General features: G+C 55.9%; 1 protein-coding gene across 1 annotated transcript; it reads left to right on the forward strand.

The window, feature by feature from the left end:
* The first annotated feature begins 1,296 nt into the window (after positions 1 to 1,296).
* On the forward strand, positions 1,297 to 9,071 carry Slc35e4 (solute carrier family 35 member E4). Its single transcript, XM_042667636.1, has 2 exons — positions 1,297 to 2,570; positions 8,134 to 9,071. The coding sequence occupies exons 1-2, from the start codon at positions 1,952 to 1,954 to the stop codon at positions 8,565 to 8,567; spliced, it is 1,053 nt and encodes a 350-aa protein (XP_042523570.1). The 5' UTR covers positions 1,297 to 1,951; the 3' UTR covers positions 8,568 to 9,071.
* The last annotated feature ends 672 nt before the right edge of the window (positions 9,072 to 9,743 follow it).

Below are 9,743 nucleotides of genomic sequence, written 5' to 3' on the forward strand. Positions count from 1 at the left end.
GAGTTATAGCCCCAGGACCAACCAAAAACAAAAGAAGAAGAAGGGGGAGGGAGGGAGAGGGGAGGAGGTAGAGGAGGAGCAGCAGCAGCAGCAGCAGCAGCTGCTGCTGCTGCTTTTAGTCTTCAGGAAGCATCAGAATCGCCAGAAGAAAACTAGATTCCTGGTGTTCCTGACAAGGAGAGGTCTGGTTCTTTACTGAGCTTTGGAAAGCTATTTTTTTCTTTGTTTTTGTTTTTATTTTTCACCCGTGTCCAATGACAGGAAAGGAGTTAATTGCAGCCATTTCCGAGTGTGACCACCAGAGGGCGAGCCGCACCAAGCTAAATGACAGGCAGGTGCCTGTCCTGAGGACTTTCCAGATAGGCAGGGGAAAGAGGACAGATTTCCTAGGGGAAGGAGGCTCGCAGCCAGCACTGGGCTCCAAGCTAAGCCTTGCTCGTTTTTTAACTGCACTCTAGAGCCACGCCTGCAATTTCTGTTGACTCAGACAGTATCTGTGGTTTGGATGGGAAAACCAAACTCCAGACAGGACAAGGTCTTAGTGGCAGCTACCCTGCTTTCCATTCTAGGAGTCCACTATGAGTCAGCTCTCAGTGCCCAGAGGGTGGGACACCGACTGATGGCCAGGATGGGGGTCAGCCTGGATGGTGGTCCTCTGCCCGCAGCTGTGGTCGGCCTTGGTGACTCAGCTTCCAACTCTGATCTGCAGAAGGAGGTGGAAAAACACTGGATCTAAAAGGGCTCTCAAGTGTCCAGCTGTGGCCCAGCTCTGCTGGATCTCAAGATCCCACGAGATGACTGTGGCCAGGGCCCTCAAGGATTTGTTTTTTGAAGATAGCTTGGGCAACCTGCGGCCTACCCCGGCACTGTGTTGATCTCTACGGGGGTGGGGGTGGGGTGGCGCCTGGGCGCTGAATAGAGAAGGCTCTTATCCTATTGGTGTGGACAAAACAGGCTGAGTACTCCAACTGGGGCGGACTCCACCCAGCAGCAGCGGTGACACCTTGGGAAGAAGGAGGAGGAGGAGCTGATGGGATCTGGGCGGGAGCATGGCGGAGAAGAGGCTGCGGGCCTGTAGGCAGCAAAAGACGTGCGAAAGCGCGGAGGGGCGTGGCCACTAAGGGGGCGTGGCCGCGTGGGCTGGACCTATCGGGCGTGGCCGGGGCTCAGCCCAACTTTCCGGGTGGGGCGCGGGCGGAGGGGGCGGGGCCTGAGCGTGGGGCCACGCCCGCCGCGGACAAACGCTGAGGGAGCCTAAGCCTCCGGCCCGAGCAGCGCGAAGAGGGAGCCGGAGCTGGAGCTGGTGCCGGAGCGGGAGTCGGAGCGGGAGCCGGAGCGGGAGCCGGAGCGCAGGCCTTGCGCGAGCCAAGCCGACCTCGCCGCTTGGAGCGGCTGGAACGCGGGTCGGTGCCGGCCGCATCTCCTAGGCACTGTGGGAGGCAGCAATCAGCGACCGCCGACCCCAGACCCTCCCAGCTCCTGGGTACCCGGAGCCGTGGTCGCCCGGACCAAGGCCTCGTCACGGCCTGAGCACAAAGGAGGTCGAGGAGTCGGGATCTCCGCCCGATCGGCCTGGGGACGGCGGGAGAAAGGACCGAGGATTCCATCCGGGAGCGCGGTGTGAGCACGGGCCGGGGAGCGGCGGGGAGACTTCGCTTAGCACCGGGCGGCGGCGGTGCCCGGAGCTCACCAGGCCAAAACCAACCAACGCACCAACCAAAAAAAACCCGACCAGAAAACCCCAAACGGCCGGGCATCCAGCAGCCACGACCTGGGCTGTGCCCCGGCCCAAGCTGCGCTGTCAGCCCGACACCCCGACCTTGGCTGGGCCCCCCCCCACCCCCGACCTGCCTGAGAGGCGCCCGCGATCCGGCCGGGCCCCGAGCGGAGATCTGCCGGCCCTGCGCTGGGCCCTGAAGACCTGCCTCCTGCCCCAGCCCCACCGGTGCGCATGGGCCGCTGCCCACCCGAGTGCCATGAAGGCAGGATGACCTCAGCCGAAGCCGCGGAAGGGCCCGGAAGGGCCCGGGAGGCTGGCCCCCCCACGTGGTCCCCCGGCACCCCCCAGGTCCTCCGGAGGCCTGGCCGGGCCCGGGTGGCTGTGGCAGCCGTGGTGTGGGTGCTGGCAGGAGCCAGCATGTCAAGCCTGAACAAGTGGGTCTTCACGGTGCATGGGTTCGGGCGGCCCCTGCTCCTGTCTGCCCTCCACATGCTCGCGGCGGCGCTGGCCTGCCACTGGAGGGCACGGCGCCCCATGCCGGGGGGCGCCCACCGCCGAGTCCTGCTGCTCAGTCTCACCTTCGGCACCTCCATGGCCTGTGGCAATGTGGGCCTGAGCACCGTCCCCTTGGACTTGGCACAGCTGGCCACCACCATGACGCCCCTCTTCACGCTGGCCCTGTCGGCGCTGCTGCTGGGCCGAAGACACCACCCCCTTCAGTTCGCAGCCATGGGGCCGCTCTGCCTGGGGGCAGCCTGCAGCCTGGCCGGGGAGCTCCGGGCACCTCCCGCCGGCTGTGGCTTTTTGCTGGCAGCCACTTGCCTGCGAGGCCTCAAATCCGTCCAGCAGAGTGAGTACACGGGGAGTCGGGTGGGGGTGTGGTCAGGATGCTCCGAGGGGTGTGGCCGCAGGGAAGACTGGAACTAAGGCCCTGGGCGCTGTTCTGAGCTTCTTTGGCTTGAGGCTAGCACTCTACCACTTGGGCCACAGTTCCACTACCACCAGCTTTTTGGTGATTCATTGACGATCAGAGTCTTGCAGACTTTCCTACCTGAGCTGGCTTTGAACTGTGATCCTCAGATTCCACCCTCCTAAGTAGCTAGGATTACTGGCATGAGCCAATGGCACCTGGCCATTATCTCATTGTATAGAGAGGAAATTGAGGTTCAAAGAGGTCCTAAGATCTCTGTTTTGTTCCCAGTCAAGGTTTTTTTTTTTAAATCTTGCTGGGCCTGATAACAGCTGGTACTGTATTATTGGTGGACTGATGGAGATACTTTCTTGTGAACAGCACAAGCCGGGTTTGAACCCAGGTGCTGGAGACACCCTGGTGTGTGTGGCTTTTTCAAGTGAGGCTTTGAACCCAGAGGGAGGACGAGGAGGGGAAAGAGGTCAAGCCACTGCTATGATTTGGAAGTGCTGGGCTGCAGTGTGACAGGCCTGGAGCTAGATGTTGATCTTTAGTTGTCATAGCAACCATATTATTCATCAGCACTTTACTGGTGATATAAGACCCATAGAAGGTTTGGAGAGAGGGGTAGAGGGTTGAAAGTGGGTCTTGCTGTGTACTCAGGCTGGCCTCGAACTTGTGATTATCCTGCCAAAGCGTTGTCAAGAGGATTTTTGTTTTGTTTTGTTTTTTGATATACTGGGGTTTGAACTTGGGGCCTTGTTAGGCTAGTGTGCCCTGGTTTGGTTTTGTGTGTGTGTGTGTGTACCAGTCCTGGAGCTTGAACTTAGGATCTGGGCACTGTCCCTGGGATTTTTTTGCTCAAGGCTCACATTCTACTATTTGGGCCACAGCTCTACTTCCAGCTTTTTAGTAGTTAATTAGAGGTAAGAATCTCATGAACTTTCCTGTCTGGGCTGGCTTCAGATCTCAGCCTCCTCAGTAACTAGGATTACAAGCATGAGCCACTGGTGTCTGACATCCAGCCCATTTTTTGTTTTGTTTGTTTTTGTTTTTTTTTTCTGGTGGCCTGGTACCAAGAAGTTCATGACTGATTCAGGGTCACACAACTCCTAAGGACTTCAGGACCCATCCAAGGCTTTAGGCCTAGACTCTCAAAGCTCTAAGTAAGTTTATAAACTTAATTTCTGGCTATAAGGATTGCAGACCTACCATCTACATCTAATGAACGCAAATCAATAGCTTTAATTAAGCTAAATCCTTTCTAGATTGATAGGATATTAACCTACAAATCTTTAGTTAACAGCTAAACACCTTAATCAACTGGCTTCAAATATTTTTTTTGGGGGGGGGGTCCAGTTGTGGGGCCTGAACTCTGGGCCTGGGCGCTGTCCCTCAGCTCTTCAGCTCAAGGTTAGTGCTCTACCACTTGAGCCATAGCGCCACTTCTGGCTTTTTTCTTTTTGCTTATGTGGCGCTGGGGAATCGAACCCAGGGCCTCAGGCATGCAAGGCAAGCGCTCTACCACTGAGCCACCTTCCCAGCCCCTAGGCCTAGACTCTATTATACCCATCTGCCTGAGGGTAGCAGTGCTTCCTGCCCATGCTGTAGAGGACAACTGAGGCCCAGCTTGCATCTCAGCCTCAATCCAAGCGAGATCTGGGGAGGGCCAGGGCACATAAGGCTCCGCCTTTGCCTTCATTCATCTTGGTGTGGAGCAGGTTGTCTAGGTCGTCTCTTTCCTCAGTTTCTCCACCTTTTTGGAGCATGAGGAGATTTGAGAGATTCTGGTGGCCCAGGCCTAGGAGAAGGAAGGGATTTCCAGGTGTGCCGGGCTAGGGTTGAGGGCCGTCTGTAGCCGGGGAAGGTTGGTGTCTGAACTAGGCCCTGCCATAGCATCTTTGGAGCTGGAACCCAGAGGTCCTGTCCCCACTATTCTGGGCCCTGAGGCAGGATCAAGCCTAGTTCTATTTTAGCCTCCAGTTATATGAGCTCTGGGCATGCGTTGACTCTGGGAAATCTGACCCTATGGGGCCTCCTGGGCAAGGCCACCAAGCCCAGAAGGTCCCAGATTGCACCTGCTGAGACCACATATGCCTCGGGCATGGCCCAGCCGCCCCCTCCACAGGAGGGGTTGTGGCCAGCCAGGTATTAGAGCATGCAGGCACCAGGTGGCATGGGCCTGGCATCCAGCCACATCCTGGCTTTTGCCAGTCCTCTCCTCCCCCCAATTCCAGCGTCCTCGCTTCCTGGGTGGGTTGGGCGCTTGCTCTGGGCTGTCCCAGGGCCAGTGTCTCTCTGTGTCCCCAGCACCTGGCCTGGGGCCTGGCAGAGAGCAGTTGGTGGGTAATTCTGGCATCCTGATTGGTAAGCTGGTGGGGTTATCTGGCTCAGATGCTAAGGAGGTAGCAAAGGTAGCCAGAGGCCCTACTGACAGGAGATAGGAGCCCAGCCAAAATGAGGAAGGACGGGAGCTGGGAGCCCAGATGGGTTTTTTTCTTTTGAATTTTTTATTGAGATTAAGCTGATGGACCCTTCTGTTGTATATTTCCCCGTTTCCCTCTGACTCTGTACCTTCCTCCCTAGACTTTTTTGGGGGGGAGGGTCAGTCATGGGGCTTGAACGCTGGGCCTGGGCGCTGTCCCTCAGCTCTTCAGCTCAAGGCTAGTGCTCTACCACTTGAGCTACAGCACCACTTCCAGCTTTTTCTGTTTATGTGGTGCTGAGGAATCGAACCCAGGGCCTCATGCATGTGAGGCAACCACTCTACCACTGAGCCACCTTCCCAGCCCCCCAGGTGGGTTTTTGAGAAAGGTTTATTTTTGCCAGAGGCGCCAGGACTCAATTCAGACTAGAGTGTCAGTGGCTGCTTCCAGCTCTGTTCCTGAGATCCGGCACTTGGGAGGCATGGATCAGAGTCTGGGAGGAAGACAGCTCAGGCAGCTGTGTGGTAGGCTCAGGGGGGCAGCATGGGGAGAGGGGTGATGGTGCCCTCCTGTCCACGGGGCGGGGGGGGGAGGGAGGGAAGGGCTGGGAAGTGGGGTGCCAGACTGCTGTGGCTGTTTTCAGCCCTACCCATTGGCATCACAGGGCAGCCTAATGTGGTCTTGAGTTTTCAGGCTGACTGGGGGGAGCCTCACTCAGCAGGACAGAACTTCTAGAGCAAGGTGGGCACAGGGATGACCGAGGTGGGGCTTCTTCCTGGAGTGACCTGAGAGGGCTGCCTGGAAGCGGAGGCATACAGCCATGGTAGTGACAACAATGGGATCATCATAGCACACACTGGCTGAGCCCTTACAAGGAGCCACTTAATCCATGCCTGGCTCTTCCTATGGATCCCATGGGAACATGTGTTCCGGGATGGGATCCAGGCTGTGCAGGGCACTGGGTAGCAGCCAGCAGAGGCTGGGCACACTGGGTGTCAGGCTCCTGTGAGAGACATATCACCCTTACCACATTAACTACAAGGAGGCAGAGACACAGGGTGAGTGCATCACACAGCAAGCAGAGACTTAACAAGGGATAGGTATTAGCAGGGGAGAACAGGGTTTGGAGGAGCAGGTGTGTATGAAGCCAGTGCAGATGCTGAAACAAAAAAGCCTATGTGTGTGTGTGGGGGGGGGGGGTTGGGGGAAGGTTAGTGTGGAGGGTTTGTTGCAGGGGCATTAAGAAGTCAGAATGGCAGGCTTGACTTTTTTGGGGGGATGACTCCCCTCTGACCCCTGGGAGAGGGGTTATGGAGGGCGGTGGTTGGGCAGGCTGGGAGTCAGGTGGGAGAGGCAGGAAGGGAAGGCTAGAACCTGCAGGCCTCCATAGGTGAAGGTCATCTGATGACCTTGACCTTTTTGTGATGAGATCTGAAGTGTGAGGCCTCAGGCAGCTTGTTGGAGTGCTAAATTTGGAGGCCAAGAGAGCAGGAGGCAGGGCCGGTGCGTCAACCCCGCTGTGGCTCTTTGGAAAGTCTGTGTCAGGAAAAGGCTCAGCCTGGCTCTGCTAGGCAGGGAGTGGTTGGGAAAGGGTTACTCATCCTCCTCGGCTCACACTCACAGAAAGCCCCAAACCAGTGGGCTGCAGTGGCTCACGCCTGTGAGCCTGCTATTGAGAGGCTGAGCTCTGAGGATGGAGGGTCAAAGCTAGCCTGGACAGAAAAGCTCCTCAAGACTCTCCCATCAGCAAACACACCTGACCCCCAAAAGGAATGTACTTATTACCTGGGTTATGTAACTGTAACCCCTCTGTACATCATCTTTACAATTAAAAAAAAAGTCCCCTCCACAAATACCTGACTGGAGACCTAACTCAAGTGGTAGAGCACCCAGTCATAACTGCAAAAAGCTGAAGGGGAGTTTGAGGCTCTTAGTTCAAGTTCTGGCACTGGTGCGCGACACACACACACACACACACACACACACACACACACACACACACACACACACACACACACACACACACACACACACACACACACACACACACCCTGGTAATCACTGCTCTTGTGCACAGGCTGTCATGTGCACACAGCTGGGCTGTGTCTGATTTGATGATGGCTCTGTTTCCTTGGTGGATTAGGCTGGGTAGAAGCAGGTGTGGCTCACGGGTGTGGCATGCAACTGTACCTGGGCAGGTGGAAGTATTAACCCCCCCCCTTGCAACTCTTTCTCTTGAACAGGATTTCCTGTTCATTCTGGATTCATCTACGTAAACCCAGAGTTGGTAGCAAAACCCGCTGCTTGCCTGGGCATGGTGATCCACACCTGTAGTCCCAATGACCTGGGAGACAGAGATCAAGAGGGTCCAAGTCTGAGGCTAGCTCAGGCAAAAAGTTACTGAGACATTCCCCTCACCCCCTCTCAACCAACAAGCTGGGTATGGTGATTCATGTCTGTAATCCCAGCTATACAGAAGGCATGGGGAGGAGGATTGCTGTCTGAAGTTAACCTGGGCAAGACAGTAATAACAAAACAAAACAAAACAAAGATAACTTAAAGCAAAAAGGGCTTAGAAGCATGGCTCATGTGATAGAATATCTAACTAAGGTTAACATAAGGTCTGGAGTTCAAATCCCAGTAAAAACCAAACCCCTGCTGATCATCAGTGATGAACAGTGACAGCCCAAATCCAACAATGACTGTTTGTTCCCTTGTCATCCCAATGATCAGAAGTGAATGCCATGTTGACTCAAATCATTCTAAGACCCTTCTTGCCTCCTTCGTCATGTTTCCTTCTGCTTCTCCTTCCATTTTCTCCCCTTTTGCGTTCCTGTTGCCATGCAGCTAGTACACAGCAGTGCTGGGACCCTCTGCTGACCTGTGCCTGCTAGGTGGCCAGAGCTAGTGTGGGAACTAGATGGCTCTAAGAAAGAGGAGGTCGGGGTAGTGGGTACAGAAGCTTCACAACTGGGTTGTGGTCTTAGGGACTTGGTTGAGTGCAGTGGTGCATGCCTGTAATCCCAGCACTCGGGCGTGCGGTTGTTCTGTGCTGACGGCTGCTGTCCTGGCCGCAGGTGCCCTGCTACAGGAGGAGAGGATGGACGCGGTGACCCTGCTGTACGCCACCTCGCTGCCCAGTTTTTGCCTGCTGGCGGGCGCTGCCCTGGTGCTGGAGGCTGGCATGGCCCCGCTGCCGGCGCCCGCTGACTCCCAGCTCTGGGCCTGCATCTTGCTCAGCTGCTTCCTGTCTGTGGTTTACAACCTGGCCAGCTTCTCCCTGCTGGCCCTCACCTCGGCCCTCACCGTCCACGTCCTGGGCAACCTCACCGTCGTGGGCAACCTCATCCTGTCCCGGGTTCTATTTGGCAGCCAACTCAGCACCCTCAGCTATGTGGGCATTGTACTGACCCTTTCTGGAATGTTCCTTTATCACAACTGTGAGTTTGTGGCCTCTTGGGCTGCCCGCCGGAGGCCGTGGCACAGAGACCAGCCTGGCAAGGGTCTTTGAGACATTGGGGGGGTGGGAGGGGTCATAAGCCAAACTTGGGCCGGGCCTAGCTTGAACCTAACCAAGGCCATGGAGAAGGTACAGAGCAGGTAGCTGCTATTTGGGGCTGAAGGAAGAGAGGCCACTTCTGGAAGAGCTGCTTGGAGGTTCTGGGCCAGGCTCTGACAAGGAGAGCCATGCGCCATCCCTGCCTCACCCTGTCTAGACTCCACCAACACTGGATGGCTGGCCTGGGCACTGGGCTGCGTCTGTACCTCGTCAGGATTACTAGCCACTAAGCTGAAAAACCTTCACATGTCTGGACAATGACAGTGTCTTCTGGTATTGTACAATCCCTCCCCAGGGGAGGCAGCAAGGGGGTCCCAGGGAATGGGCATCCTCACTGCCCAGCTCCCCCAAGGCCTTCAGGGTGGTCTGGGTCAACTCCAGGCAGCAGCTGCTGCTGCATTCTTGGACCATCCAATTTTAAGTCTTCCATCCTCAAATAAACTATTTTTGCTTGAACATCCATGTCATTCCTTGGGGGGGTGGAGCCAGGGTCTCTAGGGAGAATGGCGGGTCACCATGCAGGAATTAGGACATGCTCCTGAGCCAACCTGGGCTATAGAGGGAGATGGACTCAAAGCCAGGTACAACTGCCTTACACCTGTAATCTTAGCTACTCGGGAAGCAGACACTGAGGGAATCACAGTTCAAGGCCTGTCCATGCATCAAAGTCAACAAGACTACTCAAACAAAGGCTGGTGGGATGGTGCATGCCTGACATCCCAGAAGCAAAGGGAAACAAATAGGAGGATCACTGTACAGGCTACATCAGTTAAATCCTATCTCAAGAAATAACCATGGGGCTGGGAAGCTGGCTCAGTGGTAGAGGCCCTGAGTTCTATTCCTCAGCACCACATAAGCAAAAAGAAAAAAGCCGGAAGCGGCGCTGTGGCTCAAGTGGTAGAGCGCCAGCCTTGAGGGACAGCGCCCAGGCCCAAAGTTCAGGCCCCACGACCGGGTAGCCCACCCCCCCAAAAAAAAAGAAAAAGAAAGAAAGAACCAATACATAGAGTGTTTGCCTAGCGTGCATGAAGCCCTGGGTTCCATTCCTCAGTATCACATCAACAGAAAAAGCCGGAAGTGGTGCTGTGGTTCAAGTGGTAGAGTGCTAGCCTTGAGCAAAAGAAGCTC

Source organism: Dipodomys spectabilis, unplaced genomic scaffold, assembly GCF_019054845.1.
Source record: "Dipodomys spectabilis isolate Male_0828 unplaced genomic scaffold, ASM1905484v1 ptg000416l, whole genome shotgun sequence".
In the NCBI taxonomy this organism is placed as follows: domain Eukaryota; kingdom Metazoa; phylum Chordata; class Mammalia; order Rodentia; family Heteromyidae; genus Dipodomys; species Dipodomys spectabilis.

Bases quoted from the DNA above. Each gene is read 5' to 3' on its own strand.
- Slc35e4 (XM_042667636.1), top strand. From the start codon at position 1,952: ATGGGCCGCTGCCCACCCGAGTGCCATGAAGGCAGGATGACCTCAGCC. The intron at 2,571-8,133 runs GTGAGTACACGG...TCCTGGCCGCAG, and splicing joins CCTCAAATCCGTCCAGCAGA to GTGCCCTGCTACAGGAGGAG.